We start from the raw sequence: 16,688 nt of genomic DNA, 5'->3' as shown, positions 1-16,688 counted from the left end.
GCATGGTGGCCAAGCGCTTACCCATTGCTCCTGCACAGTATCTCTGAACTCTGGAAGTTGCCGGAGACAGATCCCCCAGGCTCTGTGACTTACTGGGTCAGTAAACGGAGCTAGTCCCTGTATCGATCCTGAATTGCAACCCTGAAAAACCCAGCCCATCGTCATCGGGCCCAATTGCGACTCACAGAGAGTTCCCAAGACCAAGCCTCATCTTTCAAACCCGCTTGGTGGGTCTGAACTGCCGACCTTGCGGTTGGCAGCCCCACACCAGACAGAAACACAAGGTTGGCTTAAGAGGGATATAAGATCGTGCCACCCCCCAAGGCTTTGGGGGTTCCTTTAAGCATAAATTCTGGCCCCCCCTTTTTTTGGAGGTCAGTACTGAGACCCTCTTTAATGAGCTGTAGGTTGTCTAGCTCAGTGCCCTTCCGGCCTAACTGGTACTCACTAATGGATGGCTGGCTGACACTCCAGTCACCTCACAGGTGTCAAAACAAGTCCAGAGTCCGGTCTTAAGGGTGGCATGCACCCATAGCCAACAGGGCTCTCTGATCTGGTCCAAGTGCTCATTGAATCGGGCCGATCTGAGGCTCGCCTCGCCTTCTCCTGTCAGCACTGTCCTTCTCGGTGGGTGGGTGGGTGATAAGCAGGACTTACTTTGGCACCCCCGGCCGTTCTCTTCTAAACTGTACCCGTCGGCACAGGCGCACGTGTACTTGGGAGAGTGATCATTAATCTGCGGTGCTGGCAAGCAGAGGTAACCGCACCCGCCGTTCGCCGAGTCTTCCTCACACCAGTTTTTCCCTAGTCACCAAAAGAAGGGGGGGGGGGAGTCCTTTTAAGTAAGTACCCCAGTGTCAACCCAAAGCCTCATTCTAGAAGCTCACGAGAGTCCCCAAAAACCAAACCCACTACCATTGAGTCACAGCAACCCAACAGGACGGAGTTGGCCTGCCCCTGTGGGTTTCAGAGACGATATCTCTTTACGGGAGTAGAAAACCTTGGATTTCTCCCTCAGAGCGGCTGGTGGTTTCAAACCACTGAACTTGCCATTAGCAGCCCAATGCTAATCCACTACACCACCACTACACCTCAGCTAGGTCACAGGAGGGCTGCATTCCTAGTGAGTGAGCTGGGGATACCCTGCAGCTGCCCCATCACAATGCCCATAAGTTACCTGCGGGCTGGACCAGCTCATGGTAGACGACGATGTCCTGAGCATCATTGAGGTTGTTGACCAGGGTGGCCAGCTCGGACCCAGTGAATTTATTGGCACCATAGACAGCTTCATTTTCCCCATCTATCCAGTAGACACGGTCCTGAAACAGAACTCCAATCAGTGTAGACTCCCAAGAGGAACCCAGGTCCGTGTCAAAGGTCACCATCATGGATGGTCCACTGAGTGACCCAGGTGCAAAACAGCAAGGGGAGCGAGTCCAGTTTTCCGGCAGGGCTTTGAGGGTTGAGTAAGGGCATTGGGCCGGGTGTCCAGGGAGGGCGTACGGACACCTCTGCCAATTCTTTCTCCCCACAGAGCGACAACCACGCTGAACTGGACACACACATCTCACCTCAAAGATGGTCAGTGCAAGAGGGTGAGCGAGGAATTCCAGGGACTTCAGCACTATCCGGCGGTCCTGGCCATTCAGGTCCACACTGGACAGCATGTGCAACTTGGAGTCCAGCCAATAGAGGCGGCCTTTTATCAGGTCTGTGGAGGAGAAGGGATCGTCGGGGTGGGGCAAGGTCTTAGGGTGCTGGCTAGGGTCTATAGTGCTCCAAGAAGCGGCTACTCTGCTTTCGAGGTCCATCCTGCTCCAGGGAGTCCTGTCTGAAGCCCTGCTGACCTCGTCAGCCGGCTGAGCCTGACCCTTTACTTACTTCTGACCACAAGGAGCCGCTGGGGGCGCAGTGGGTCACACAGTGGGCTGCTACCGCAAAGTCAGCAGTTTGAAGCCATTAGCTGCTTTGCCAGAGAAAGATGAGGCTTTCTGCTCCCATAGGGGCAGCTCTACCATATCCTAGAGGGTTGCCAGGAGTTGCAACTGACTTAGGGGCATTGAGAGCAGAGTCTCCCCGTAACTGACATTGGAAACATCAACAATAACACACTGTCAGCAGCAGCCTGAGCTGGACCGAGGCTCATGTACAAAGGAATCACATGTTGTCCAGGCCTGGGTCATCTCTGGCAGGTTGTAGATCAGACCAGTGATCCTCTGGGTTTCCACTGGCTGAGGGTTAGAAGTAGATCGCCACGCCTTTCTTCCTAGTCTAGGCCGGACACTCTGTCTAGACAATCTAGAAACATGGCCTGTCCTGGAATCTGGCTCTCCTGCACAGAAGAGGAGATGCCTATCCCTGCACCAATCACATTATAAGAAGTATCAACACACAAGTAGTTAACAGATAGAAAACGGGCAGAAGTTTACACCCAGGGAGGCTGTGCCAGGGGCAGTTAGTCTGAGTGTCCCCAGGCATGATGGGAGGCTCGAACAATCGAGTCAGGACTCGGGGAGTGTGCGGTCTATCACGTCCACCCACCAGCTGCCCTCTATTTAGTCCAACGCATGGTGCATGCTGAGTCTGCGGGGAGGGTGTCAGGGAACTGTGCTCCCCAGGGCTTTCCAATGGGGGCTTTGAGGAGGTTGGTCCCCAAACTCTTAACGCGCAGCTGCGCACACTGACCCTTTCTGCACCCCCCAGGCACTCTCCTCTCAGACTCCCTGCTGGCGAAGGGACAGTGAGTGACCTCCGGGCCCGCCCAGAGAGGTGAGTGACAGCACTCAAGGTCAGGGGGCCGGGGAAGGAGACGCGTACATACCCAGGGTAATGCCATTGGGCCACTGGATGTCCATGGTCACCAGTGGTCGCCGGTCGAATCCGTTCATGCCCGCTTTCTCTATCTTGGCCGGTTCGCCCCAGTCTGACCAGTACACAAAGCTGGAAGGAAGCCCGTTAGAGAGAAACCTCAGCGGGTTGCGAGGAAGGAGGCCGTGGCCTGCAGCAGAAGCCCAAGGGGCACACAGAACTCTCTGGAGGTGAAGAGGAAACACACCAAGGTCCCTGCAACTTGCAAATCTTAACCCATAGGTCAGGTCGGGGAGCTCATCATTAAATGCCTTCATCTGCATAGGGCAGTCCCTCAGGGCACAGCCCCAAACCCCAAGGTTAGGACATGCTCCCTGTAGAGGAGATGCTGACTACTCCCTAGGGAGTGCGGGCTGAGGGCTCTTTTCACGTGACAGTACAAGCTGGCTGCCTCCTGGGGACGCTCTGCGGGACCACCTGTGAGCCTGAGGGGTACAATGGATGGGCATTCAGCCTGGCAGATCAAACCTCCCTGTGGCCTGATGGCTCTTCCCCCGCTAAAGATGGCAGCCTTGAAACCCCACAGGGCAGTTCTCCTCTGGGACCCAGGGCCACCCCAAGTCAAAAGCAACTAATGAGGAGGCACTCCGTGGTAGCTACCAACTTCCAGAGCTGCCCGTTAGCCAGGAGGCTGGGGCTCGGGTCAAGAAAAGCATCCCCTTCCACAAAAGGTGTCCAGAAAGTTCTATCGTTCCAAGGAGTCTTCCAGACAATGTGCACTTCTGGCCAGAGTCTTAACGCGTCACGCTAGCACTTAACGGTGGGCATTCACAGGGAACATGGCCAAACGTTCAGACCACAATGAAAACCACTTCCGGGGCAGCAGGATAGCACCGAGTGGTGGAGACAGGGTGGCCTCGGCCAGCAGCGCACCAGGGCTGCTAAGGGAAGGGTTGGAGCCCACCCAAAGGTGCCTCAGAGGAAAGGCCTGGTGGTCTACTCCCGAAAAAGCTCAGCCGCTGGGCAGCCCTGACACACACGTGGGGTGGCTGCGCACCTGCACCGACTCGGTGCCCGCAGGGTTTTACTGAAACCTTGTCAAAGTGTTGGAAAGCAAAGCTGTCTCTGAGGACTAAGGTGCTCCTGACCCAGGCTATGGAATTTTTGCTTGCTTCCTGTGTGTGAAAGTTGGACGATGAACAAGAAGCTCAAAGAAGAATCAGTGCTTTGCGTTGTGGAGAATATGGAAAGGACCATGGACCGCTGAAAGGACAAATAAATCCGCGTTGGAAGAAGCACAACCAGAGTGCTCCTTAGAGGAGGGCCAGACTTTGTTCCACATTGTCCAGAGACCAGTCCCTGGAGAAGGAAGCCCCTCGATGAGACGGATGGACACAGGGGCTACAACCATGGGCTCACACATCAGGACAATTGTGCAGATGGTACAGGACCGAGTGGTCCTTTGTCCTGTTGTTCATACGGCCATGAGGGGTCGGAACCAACTTGGCAGCACCGAACAGCAACAACAACATACTGGCCTGACAGAGGGATGTGGGCACGGTGGGGTTTCCCAACCACGGAACCGGTGACATTGTGGGCTGGGCAAGTCTTGGTTGTAGAGGGCTGCCCCATCTGGGGGTATCAGCACCCGTCTGGGCATGCATCAAGATCCCGGCCTAAGGGGCCAGCATGCGAAGGCGACAGGGGCGGACAGCACGGGATACCAACCCAGACAGCGGATCCACGGCTATGGAGGCCGGCTCTCGCAAGTCGGAATTAAACAGGAACTTCCTCTTGCTTCCATCTAAGGTAGCTACTGAAATAGTCTTAGAAGCGGCATCAGTCCAGTAGATGGTCTTGTACACCCAATCCACAGCGATGGCTGCAGGATTATAGACATTGTCGATCATTTTAACATGTCTACCAACCTTGTCATCAACTGAGGCACTGCAACAGAACAGGTCACGAGAAATCAAAGAGTTTGAGACCATCCGAGCCTGCAGAACGGACTCCCTGCTACACTTCCTGCCCGCACGACCATCGGCTGCACTGTGCGGAATCCGCGCTAGCTGACCACTGCCCCCTGGACGGGGCCATGGCTGCTGCCTTGGCTGAGTTCGCCGCAGCGCGCGGGCCATCTAGTCCCCGCTGCTGTGGCTCCTCCATGACATTCCTAGGGCCACCTGTCGTTTTAGTAGCTACGAGCTGACCAGCTTGAGTTCCTTCTCTGGGTCAGCAGCTGGCACCCTCCCTATTTGTAACCACACTGGGGAGTCTGTTCTCAATTAACTGGGGAGAAAATACGAGAAAGAAAGGTGCCATCTATGAGCAAGGTCAGGGACACCTTTGACTTCCTAGATGGTGGCTGGTGTGCCCAGTTCACCCAGCGGCACCACGGAAGGAAGGCCTGGTGATCGAGCTTCAAAAGAAACCAGCCATTGAAAACCCGAGGGGCACAGTGCTACTCCAGCCCGCAGGGCACCCCGCGGGGCCAACCTGAGTCGGAAGCAAGTTGGCGGCAACGGGCAAGGGTTAGTTAGGCACGGAGAGTCATGTGGCAAAGAAGCCCTGGTGGTGTGGCAGGTTACACACTGTGCTGCTGACCCACAGGGTTGGCAGTTTGACACCGCCAATTGCTCCGTGGGAGAAAGATGAGACTTTCTGTGCCCAGAATGATCCCAGCCTCAGGAACCCACGGGAGTAATTGCACCCTGTCCTGTAGGGTCTCTGGGAGTCCGAATCGACTCAGTGGCAGTGAATTTGGCTTGATTTGAGTCCTATCTCAAGGTATCTGAACCAGGTAATTAGCTGCTGATAAGAGCTGGGGGTGAGAGCCTGCTGCGCTAAGCCTCCTTCCCATAGGCCAAGGCGTGTGCCAAATCTTGGGCCAAGACGGCTAGCAGGGAGCCAAGAGTTACCTGAAGATGGCCTTTTGGCTCAGATCCGCCCAGTACAGTTTCTGGGCAGCTATGTCGGCATCGAGAGCCACCGTGTTTCTTAGCTGCTCCACCAGCTGGATATACTCCCTCCTCTCCAAGCCTATCTTCCGGATGTCTCTCCTGTTTGTGAAGATTAGACTGGGCTCTGTGCCTGAAACACAGAAGGAAAATCGGTTGAATTTCGCTGTTAGAAGGCAAGGTTCTTCTAAGTCTCCACAGAGGACCTCTTGAGGCCCAGGCACAGCAGAACCCCTTGCGGTAGCAGAACGACCCCAGCCCAAGGCCTTTACCTACTGCCTTGCACACGCCAGTGGCAAGATCCATCTGGTAGCCACGGCTGCATTCACACTTGTAACCACCCTTCAAGTTGATACAGATCTGGCTGCAGATTCCTGGGTTTTGGCATTCGTCAATATCTAGGAGGGAAACGAGAATCAGTCTGGCTGTGCGCCTGTCTGTAAGGAGCCCTGGTGGTACAGCAGTTATGCATTGTGTTGCTAACCACAAGGTCCACGGTTTGAAACCACCCGCCTCTCTGAGGGAGAAAGATGAGGCTCTCTACACCTATCCAGAGTTAGTCTCGGAAGCCCACGGGGGCAGTTCTATCTTGTCCTATGGGGCCACTATGAGTCAGAATCAACTTGATGGCAGTTGAATGTGGCTTTTAGAGTTTGGTACCTGTCTGTGTCCCAGAGCCTGCCCACCCCCACCCCTCCATCAAACCCTCGGAGCTCGGGCCGCCCCTAGGACTCACCTCCACAGGTCCTCTTATCTATCAGCTCAAACCCAGCGGCACAGTCGCACTCGTAGCCCACGACAAGGTCCCTGCAGATGTGTGAGCAGCCGCCGTTGTTGACCGAGCACTCGTTCACATCTGGAACGAAGACAAGGCACAGCGGGTGACCTGGACTGCTTGTCGCAGGCCCGCCGCTTGTCTCAGGATTGAATCCTGGCTGCCCGTCACCGCCAGTCCCTGAGCCTGGTGACACCGAGCTCACTCCCAGGCCAGATTGGTTTGTTTTATAGCTTTGTCTCTCCGGACGGGCCAGGGGAAGGAGAACCTGGCTCCAAGGAGGCCTGGTGGCGCAGTGGTTAAAGTGCTCGGCCGCTAACCCAAAGGCCAGCAGACGGAGAAAAAGATGTGTGTGTATGTTGGGGGTCTGCTCCATATAGATGATAGCCTTGAAGACCCTCGGGGGTGGGGCTGTCCTCCTGTGTCCTGTGGGGTTGTGATGAGTCAAAATGGCTTCGTGGCCCTAAGTTTAGTTTCTGGATTTTCCTTTTCAAACTGACGGCCCCTGGACATCTACCAGACTGCAGCGATCTGTGTGGGGCTTCAGTTATGCACTTGTAGGGATGGCTTGGCCTGTGCCGTCAGAGTTTGGTGACGGAAGTCCCACAATTGACCGGAGTTGGGGAGAGGTGGCATGGCTGAGGCCCGATTCGGGGTGCGGCCCGAGCAACCCGCTTTACTCACGGCACTCCTTCAGGGGCTCATCACTCCAGTCCCTGCAGTCCTGTTCCTGGTCACACACTTTGGTGGCCTCGATGCATTCTCCACTCTGGCACTTGAACTTCCCGGGGCCCGAGCACTGGTTGGCTGCGGGGAGGGTGGCACAGAGAGATGACACCTGACCCTCACCCACTCCACCCCACCCGGGCCTCCCGTCCAGGTAAGAGAGCCCCTCACCGTTTTTGCAGTTGACTTCATCGGAGCCGTCCACGCAGTCCCGGATACCGTTGCACTGCCTGCTGCCGTGGATGCAGCTGCCGTCCTCACAACCAAACTGGTCCGGCCGGCAGGTCCGGGAGGCTGCAGAGAGGGCAATGGCTGTGGTGTGAGTAGCCAGCGGGCACCCCGGGGGGTGGAGGTGGAGAGTAGACCTGTGGGCTGGACCCGGGTGCCCTGGCACTGGGGGTGGGGTGGGGAGGGTTAGGCTACTCACGACAGTTGACCTCGTCACTGCCGTCCCTGCAATCGGGGTCCCCGTCACAGCGCCACCTCTTGTGGATGCACTCGCCGGAGCCGCACTGGACCTCACTGACTGGGCAGCGGGCGTGCATGGCTGGCTGGCGGCCACACTGCTCCAGGGACTCGTCAGACTGGTCGGAGCAGTCGGCGTCCTCGTCACACACCCAGCCCAGGGGGATGCAGGAGGCCGTGCTGCATTGGAACTCATGGGGGCCGCACGTGGGGGGCATGCAGTCCAGCTCGTCGCTGCCATCACCGCAGTCATCCTGCCCGTTGCACACGAAGTTCTTGGAGATGCAGCGGCCGCCGGAGCAGGTGAACTCCTGGGCGCTGCATGTCACGTTGCCTACAGGCAGACAGGGGCCCCCGGGAGAGCTGTCAGGCCCAGCCCACCCCTGCCCCGTCCTGGCATCGGAAGGCATGGCTCTCCAAGGCCCAGCCTGGTGCTCTGGGTTAAAACCACACACAAAAAAATCCCTGCCATCGAGTCAACGCTGACTCGCAGTGCCCCTACAGGACAGCGTAGAACTGTTCCTGTGGGTTTCCGAAATGGAATCTCTTCACGGGAGAACGCCGCCTCTTTCTCTTATGGCACGGCTGGTGGATTCGAACTGCTGGCCTGGAGGTTAGCAGCCCAAAGCATAACCAACCCACTGTGATGCCAGGGCTCATCTTTGGCTTCAAGTTAGAGCCCTAGAGCGCTGGGTTGGAGCGTCTGTGTGCCAGACCTATAGCAACCCGTGCAGAGCAACCATCGTGGCAGGGTGGATGATGTAAGTGACTGCAGCCTCGACGCCTGCGTGGGGTGAGCACTCCAAAGGACTCTCTAGCCCCATGTCGGAGCGTAACCGTCTCACCTAAGGTGCTGTGGCTTTCATCTGGAGAGCGGCAGATTGCCAGAGCCTTGCTTCTGCAGCACCCCTGGGCAAGCTCCACTGGCCAACCTTCGGATGAGCAGTGGGGTGGCACCCAGGAGTCCACTTTTGGGTCATGGAGCCTGCGTTCGCCTCAGCAGAACCTACTGTTTGTCGCCCATGTTGGTGGATAACTCAGGCGGGACAGGTAGTGATCATGATGTTGCGGTCGCCAGAGAGACCCCTGTATGTACGTGGGCCTTCCTGCTGGGGTCCTCCCAGCAAGGACCTGAACCATTCTTGGTGCTCAGAAAGCCACGCTTGGCCAAGGGGTGTGATCCCCCAGCTGAGCACCAATTATCTCCTCGCACTAGCAGGGGTGGGTGGAGGGGTGGGGGGCTTTGATCCTCATCCCTGCCAAGCCCCTCCAGGCCACAGTGTGGTGGGGCTTTCGGTGGAGACAATGACTCTCTTGGGAAGGAAAGTGTTGTCAGAAGGGGGCATTCGGCAGCCTCCGGGCTCACTAATGCATCCATCCCCGATTGAAGACTAAGCCCTCTCCAGGCAGGGCCGGTGTCCTGGTGGGTCCCGACCACCGTTCCCTCCTTCACCTGCCCCCAAGGACCAGGAGAGGCCTGGCAGATGTGGGAGTGGAGGGCCCTGTGGGGCCGTCTGTCAAAGGGCACCCGCTTGAAAGTACTTTACCATGTTTGTTCAGCCCAGCACTTTCCCAGGCCTCCCTCACCTCGGGCAGGTTGCCTCCCAAGAACGGAGAGATGAAAGAGGAGGAAGCAGAGTTGGCTTTCACAGGTTGGGTGACAGGTGACAAAGATCGCAGGGCTTGGGGAGGAGTGGTTTCACTTTGGGGATGGGCTGGGAAGGGGCTAATGCATGCTCCAGGCCCGGCCCATTTTCTGGCAGGGCAATTGCAGGCTCTAGCTTGCAGGGGTGAAGCAAGGCTAGTCCGGCACTCAAGGAATGATCCCTGATGAGCAAATCTAGCTTGGGCCTCTCCCGGCGTGGGTGGCCCGACTTCCCCGACTTGTGAGCTTCAGGACATGGCTTGCCAGGTCTCGCTTCTGAGGTGCCTTTGGGGAGAGACTCGAACCTTTCAGTCAGTTGCCCAACAAAGGCAAGAATGGGCAGAGTAGCTACATCACTGAGCTCCTTCTGGTGGCAGGTGCCTCACCTAGCTTACCCGGCTCCTGTTGTCAAGAGAGACCAGTCCCTGGAGAAGGACATGATGTTGGTACAGCAGAGGGGCAGGGAAAAAGAGGAAGGCCCTGGACGAGATGGATGGACACCGCGACTCCAACCTAAGAGCGGTGGTGAGGAGGGTACTGCACTGTCCAGTGTCCTGTCACCCATGGGGTCGCCGTGAGTTGAACTGACTTGAAGGCCCCCTACCACAGCAATCTGCCATCTCTGTTCCCTGTCCTGGCGGCAGCTTTAGGAAGGACTGACTGACACATCGTCTTGCTTCTGAACTGTGGTGCTGGGGAAGCATACTGAAAGTAGTAGCACAGAGGGCTAAAAGGACACACGGAGCAGCCTTGCAAGAAGTACGGCCAGAGTGCGCCACCGTGGCCCTGTCTCTCCTTCTCTGCACACGGTATTGGGAGAGGCAGTGCTCGGAGAAGGACACGATGCTCACTGACCCAGAGGGTCAGAGGAGAAGACCCTGGACAAGGCGGATGGACACAGCGGCTGCCCCCCTGGGCTCGGACATGACCGTCACGGTGAGGGCGGCGCAGGGCCGGGTGTTGTTTTGCTCCGTTGTGCACGGGGTCGCTATGGGTTGGAACCAATTCAGTGGCACCCAACAACAACCACAACAACAACAAACAGGAGACACCAGCGCCAGCAATGGCCAATGGGCGCCTTCCCGAGTCCAGCCCTCTCGCGGCGCTGAGCCCGTCCAGATGCACCTGCGGGTGACCTGCCCGCCCTACCCCACTAGCCTTCTTACCACAGTTTTCTTCGTCCTCTCCATTGTCACAGTCACTTTCGCCGTCACACCTCCAGGACACTGGCACACACTGAGTGGACCGGGACCCGCAGCTGATCTCGTGTGCTTGACACGTCCGCATATCTGTTGGCAACACACAGTCTCAGAGGAGCCTGGGGCCGGGCTGGCCTAGAGCGGCCACTCCTGAGCTTCCCGAGCCATGACGGCCTAGGATGCCCACAGAGGGCTACCTGAGGAGCCCTGCCTACCGATGCTACCTGCAGTACACCTGGGAGCCTGGCTGCCCAGCTCCTCCAAGCGCCCGTGGGCTTTCCCACTTCTGGCTCTGGCTTTTTTGGGTGGTGGTTGTGAGTCGATTTCCGACTCACGGCACTGGAGGGCAGAGGAGAACTGTGCCCCCACACGCATCCCCTCCCCTTGGGCTTCCTGGGCTGTCACCTTTGCAGGAGCAGTTTGCCAGCTCTCTTCTTCCACAGAGCCACGGGTCGGCGTGGGCCCCCGGCCTTGTGGACAGCAGGAGAGTGCCAACCGCTGTCTCTATGAGGTGCCTTCCACTAGGCAAGGGATAGGTGTGCTGGCTGGCCTGGTCTGTCTGGTCCTGTGTGGACTCCGGCTCGTGGTGACCCCGTGCGTGTCAGACAACTGTGCTCCGTGGCACTTTCAATGGCTAGGGCATTTTGGAAATGGATCGCCTGACCTTTCTTCCGTGGTGCTTCTGGGTGGGCTGGAACCACCAACCTTTGGTTTAGTAAGCCAATGCTTAGTCACTGGTATCACCCGGAGACTCCTGCGTCCTTATTTCTCTGAAGGCTGTCAGGTATGATCCCCTATTCCCAACTTCCCCGGGGCCAGCAGGCTGAAGACCCAGGAAGTCTCCCTTTGGGTCGGGCCCATGCGCCTTGCCAAGCAGGAAGATGCTTTCCTTCTGGACCTGACCTCCCCACGCACCCCTACTTACCCCACCCCACCCACTAACACTGAGGCTGGGGTACCTCTAGAACCTCTCTTTGCCTGGGACGGCACACCTGCCTGGGCTGACCCCTTCCTGGTCCCTCACTTCTGGTGAGAAAAGCTGAGACAAACACACCTCGGTTGCTCCTCGGCTTCATTGCATTTTCGGATCAAATTCAGGCCTCAGCTTCCTTTGATCAAGCGAATCCTTCACTCGAGGGTTTCAAACGACCCCTAACCCCCTAAACCAAGCCCACTACCACCGAGTCAATTCCGACTCACACTCATAGAAACCCTCTAGGTCCCTACAGGGACCCTACAGGACAGAGGGGAACGGCTCCCTAGGGGTTCCAAGAGTGTAAATCTTTATGAAAGCAGACAGCCTCAACTTTCCCTTGAGAAGCGGCTGGTGGGTTTGAACCGCCGAGCTTGGGGTGAGCAGTCACAGAGTGTACTCTTAAGACTTTCTTCACCTGGATATGCCAGACTCCTCAGAGGAGCTCAGCTACACAAGGGCCCCTGCAAAGTCTCTCACTGACAGAGGGTCCCAAGTGCCACTGCTTGTCGTGAAAAGCCAGCGCTGGGCCTGTCACCAGCCATCTCACCCTTCCAGCAATAGGTTTCTGGTACACTGGGAAGCCTGACGTCTCTGATCTGATACTTGGCCCAGGAGGGACCACTCTACCACACCATCAAACTCCAAGTCACTGTCAAACACTGCGAGCGAGTCCAGGAGTGCCTGCTGGCTCCGGGACGGGGAGCTGGGAAGGGTGAAGCTATGCAAGGCAAGGTCAGTGTGGACAGACCGAGGCAGAGGGACGAGCCCTCTGGGAAGGGGACTGTCCACGGTGTGACTAACTTGGAATCCAACGGCCTTCCCAGGAGCTGGACCAAACTCACCGGCATGGAGTCGATTCCGACTCGCAGCGACCCTGCGTGGGGTTCCCAGAGCTGTACGGCAGCGGGCAGCCTAGCCTTTCTCCCACAGAGCGACCAGTGGGCTTGAACCATTGACCCTGCTGTTGGCATGCCAATGTGTCCCCGACAGCTCTAGGTGGACTCGGAAGCGCGGACACCAAGGGTCAAGTGAAACCTTGGAGCCGCGGCCGAGCTGGGGGCAGTCCAAGCCCAAAGCCAGAGCACACTCACGACACTGCTCCGGGCTCTCGTCAGAGCCGTCCTCGCAGTCAGGGTCCCCGTCACACTGCCACCTGTTGGGGACACACTGGCCGTTGTTGCACACGAAGTCTGACTCGGCACACGTCTTCTTCACTACAAGAGAGAGCGTTTATTGGCGGGGTGCAAGTCGAAGTCCCCCACGCAAGAGCCCAGTTTCACGTGGAAGGCAAAAGCCTCTATCCGTGGTACACGCGGTTAGCGTGCTGGGTTGCTGATCCGAAGGTTGGCGGTTCGAGTCCACTCAGGGGAGCCTCGGAGGAAAGGCCTGGCAGTCTACTTCCATGGGGGATGGGGTGGGGGGTAACACTCTTTCCCCGCAGAACCCCCAGGGAGCACAGTTTCAGACTGATCCCCATGGGGCGCCATGAGTGGGAACCGGCTTGACAGGGGCTGGTTATTGGTTTTGATTTGTTTAGCTCTGAGTCTGCAGCAGAATTCACCAGCATCCCGCTGTCCATCTCCAGGGGAGCTGGAGAGGCTTGGAGGAGGTGAAAGTTACAGCCACCTAAGCCGTCCATTCCTGAAGTTAAGCAACGGCTCCAATCTCTTCCCGCAGGACCTCCAAGCCCCGGGAGGACTTTGTAAGTTCCACAGCCCTTCAGTTCACCACGGTCATGGGGGCGGGGGCCCTTTCCTAACCAGAGCGATGGATGGATTCATGTAGAGACGGGAGGGCACGCCCCAGAAATGAAGTACATCCCCTCCACGGGCCTGCTGCAGGAGCCTGGTGGTCTGGCGGTTTCAGCACTGGGCTTCGGACTGAAAGGTCGGCGGTTCAAACCCACCCAGCTGGCCCTTGGGAAAAAGGCGTGGCAGCCTGTCTCCTGGAAGATTCGCAGCCTTGGGAACCCTACGGAGCGGCTCTGCCCGACCCTATAGGGTCGCTGTGAGTCAGAATGGGCTTGCCATGGTGAGGTGACTGTTCTACTGAGCATGGGGCCCTTCAGGCAGCCCCCGGGGTCCAGGCAAGATGGAATCTTCAGCGGGCTTTCTGGGTTTACAAGTCAGTCGGAACACGTGCACAGTTTGTCTCCAGCCTGACTTCAGCACGAGAAACATGCCCAGGCGGTTCAGACCCACGAGAGGACCACGTGGCCTTCGGGTCTGTCAAGAGACCGCCTGGGAAATGCTTCGGGGCAGGCCCAGCCTGCCGGAGGGTCACTCAGAGCCTACACTGACTTGACAGCCGTGGAGTCTGGACTGTACAGGCTGTGGGTGACAACGACGACGAGGAGGAAGGAAGGGCCTGCTCCAGTGGCTTTCAAGTGGTGAGGGGGTGTGAACCCTGAGGGGATTCCTTGGGGCTGACCACTGTCTTTCTCTTCAGGGGTTAGAGCCATTGGGGAATTAAAAAACAACTCCAACCAAGTAAACAAACAAACTAAGGTCACTTTGGTCTGTCTGTCAGGGCTTCTGGTCTCTGCCTCCCCTCCCAGGCGTCTTATAGCTCCCCTTGGCCTGATGGGAGATAAGCCCAGTCATTTGAAAGGACTGCCACTTATCTTCAACATTCCACATGCATGCTGATAACGGTTGACAAGCAGCTAATTATATTCCTCTGGACCAGGAAGGAGTCTCTTTGGACTCTGGTTTAGAGTGATTCTCAGGCACAGTTGATCATGTTCCTTGTTGGGTGGGGGGGCCTGGTGTCAGGGGACGGGGTGGATGGGGAGCAGAGGAGGCATGGAGCTTTTTAATTAGTGACTTTAGTGAACCAGTAGCCCTCTGACCTTATGGACGCAGCTCAAAAGCCCACTGTTTCCATGAGACGAACTCAGTCCTGGGGGCTCTGACCAGCATCAGGCCCTGTAAGGATCCTTACTGTATTCTACCCTAACATTGCTGTCCCTGCCCACCCCCCGCTTCACCTCCGGCCCTTCTCTTTACCCTGATAAGCACTGGTTGCCCGATGACCTCTGGTGTATGATCTGCATCTGTGGACAGCCCTGGTGGCGAAGGGGATTCAGTGCTGGCTCCACTGCAACTGCCAGGTTGGCGGTTCTAACCCATCAGCCGCATTGGGGGTGGAAGAAGTGGCAGTCTGCTTTTGGGAGGTTCACAGCCTTGGGGGCAGGGGTGGGGCCAGCTCTACCACTGCCCTGTAGTGTCTCCAGGAGTCAGCGTCACCCTGGTGACCACGCGTTTGGCAAGTCATCAGCCCTCCTGGGTTACAGATACGCCCAGGTGGGCCGGGTGAGTTCTGTCCCCGAATCACGTGGCCCGGAGGACTCACCGCAGTTTTTCTCGTCACTGCCGTCGGCACAGTCCTCGTCCCCGTCACACTTCCACAGCAGGGTGATGCAGCGCCCGTTGGTGCACTGGAACTGGGAGGGGTCGCACTTGGGTTTCCTCCCTGGAATCAGGAGGAAGAGAGTCGGCTCAGCACTGACAGGGGCCCCCACACCCAGGGGGCCAGGGACACTGCTGTCCCTGAAGGTGATGATGTTATTCCGGAGAGGGAAGGACCCATGCTTGGGAAAACAGAGGGAGGCCCTCCGCCAGATGGGCTGACCCAGTGGCTATGGCAATGGGCGCCAAGAGAAAGCACAGTCTGCCAGGAGGCACAGGACCGGCGGTGCTGGTTGTGCTGTGCATCGCATGGCTGTGACTTTGCAGCAGCCAGAGCCAGATGGGTCTCTCGGCAGTGAGTGATGCTATCGAGTGTCCCCTGGGCACTGGAGCCAGCGTGGGGGAAACTAACAGGGAAATAGGACGAGGGCCGTATTCCCTAACTCATAGCAGAGGGGATCTGGAAAGCTGGTATTCCACAGTAGGAAAGCCTCCACGTTGGTAAATTAGAGGTAAAGTCCAAGTCCACGACCCTGCTTTAAAGATCATTCCCACAGTCTCCCCTGCCTTCCTGTGAGCACAGGGTTGATTCGATCTCCCTATAGACGCAGACCTGGTCCTTTTGCTCTCTTTCCACCGTGACACCCAACCCCCTCTTGCACCTTCCCCCCAATGCAGGTATTAGGTTTCCTCACCTGTGAGCTCAGGGACCTTACTGTAGATACCCACCCACCATGTAACTCTGAATATGCATGTCTCAAGGCTACCGATAAATGTCCCAAGATAGAAAAGGCTGGCTCTCACTTCTCCCCCAGTGCCACGTGGTCCATCAAGAGGAGCTGAGGTGAGCATGCTACCCTAAAACGTGTCCGACTCTTTTACTTCACTCTCCTATCATCTTTATATACGACTTCCTTACGTTTGTGCCTTCTGGCCTTTTGGGTGTTGGAGGCTGTGTCGTCCAGCCAAGGAGGGCAGTCTGGCTGATACAATGTAACCAGAGACCGTTACACACAACTTTAAGGGAACTGCTTTCAAGACCAAGGGGTCCCAGGCTCCTTCCCATGAGCCCTTTCTGATTCTGGAAAATGGGGCACGGTGGGTGGCCAGGAGAGCCAGTCCAAGACAGAAGGAGGAGGAGCCTAGTGGCCCAGATGCTCGGGATGTCTTAGAGAAGACAAGTTCCCTTAAGCCACTTCTGTGGCTCTAAGTCCTGGGGCCAAATCCCAGCCCGTCAGCGGCACGTCTTGGCCACCCGATGCCATAATTTATGGACAAGTTGAGTGGGATAGTTAGAAGGGGCAGCAGGAGAGGGTATAGCAGGCCTCAAGGGTGAACAGCTAGCACAGCGGTTCTCAACCTGTGGGTCGCGACCCCTTTGGGGGTCAAATGACCCTTTCAGGAGGGTTACCTGATTCATAACAGTAGCAAAATGACAGTGATGAAGTAGCAATGAAAATAATTGTACGGTTGGGGGGGTCACCACAATATGAGGAACTGTATGAAAGGGTCGCAGCATGAGGAAGGTTGAGAACCACAGCTCTTAGAACTCAAAGTCTAACGGTAGAGAGACGTGTCTACCAAATCACGCTCAGAGCAGATAGAGACCCTCCAGAGGAAGAACTAGGCACAGCTTGGCGGCAAAGGAGGTGACTAATCTCTAACTTACTCGCAGGGAAGAAAGGCAAGGCCCATCACCCCAAAGGCCTGGTTTCTCCGTCCTGGGC

The 16,688-nt window shown here is 57.1% G+C and overlaps 1 protein-coding gene across 3 annotated transcripts in view; it reads right to left on the bottom strand.

The window, feature by feature from the left end:
* The window catches only part of VLDLR (very low density lipoprotein receptor), a 38,801-nt gene that overhangs the window by 5,034 nt on the left and 17,079 nt on the right, over window positions 1-16,688 (bottom strand). For 2 of the 3 annotated variants that reach the window (XM_045289196.1, XM_045289195.1), the window contains exons 2-15: window positions 14,906-15,025; window positions 12,643-12,765; window positions 10,543-10,665; window positions 7,694-8,065; window positions 7,438-7,560; window positions 7,225-7,347; window positions 6,502-6,621; window positions 6,038-6,163; window positions 5,727-5,898; window positions 4,537-4,755; window positions 2,822-2,940; window positions 1,572-1,711; window positions 1,178-1,319; window positions 658-804 (exon numbers count right to left, since the gene is read on the bottom strand). In XM_045289196.1, the coding sequence (XP_045145131.1) occupies window positions 658-804; window positions 1,178-1,319; window positions 1,572-1,711; window positions 2,822-2,940; window positions 4,537-4,755; window positions 5,727-5,898; window positions 6,038-6,163; window positions 6,502-6,621; window positions 7,225-7,347; window positions 7,438-7,560; window positions 7,694-8,065; window positions 10,543-10,665; window positions 12,643-12,765; window positions 14,906-15,025 (2,169 nt within the window). The remainder of the gene's footprint in view (window positions 1-657; window positions 805-1,177; window positions 1,320-1,571; window positions 1,712-2,821; window positions 2,941-4,536; window positions 4,756-5,726; window positions 5,899-6,037; window positions 6,164-6,501; window positions 6,622-7,224; window positions 7,348-7,437; window positions 7,561-7,693; window positions 8,066-10,542; window positions 10,666-12,642; window positions 12,766-14,905; window positions 15,026-16,688) is intronic. The other variant, XM_045289197.1, reaches the window with a different exon arrangement.

The sequence above is a fragment of the Echinops telfairi genome, unplaced genomic scaffold (genome assembly GCF_000313985.2).
Source record: "Echinops telfairi isolate 266 unplaced genomic scaffold, ASM31398v2 ScPeMD7_25;HRSCAF=90, whole genome shotgun sequence".
NCBI lineage: Eukaryota > Metazoa > Chordata > Mammalia > Afrosoricida > Tenrecidae > Echinops > Echinops telfairi.
The sequence above is the reverse complement of the archived record's forward strand: the minus strand, read 5'-3'. Positions and strand labels throughout refer to the sequence as shown.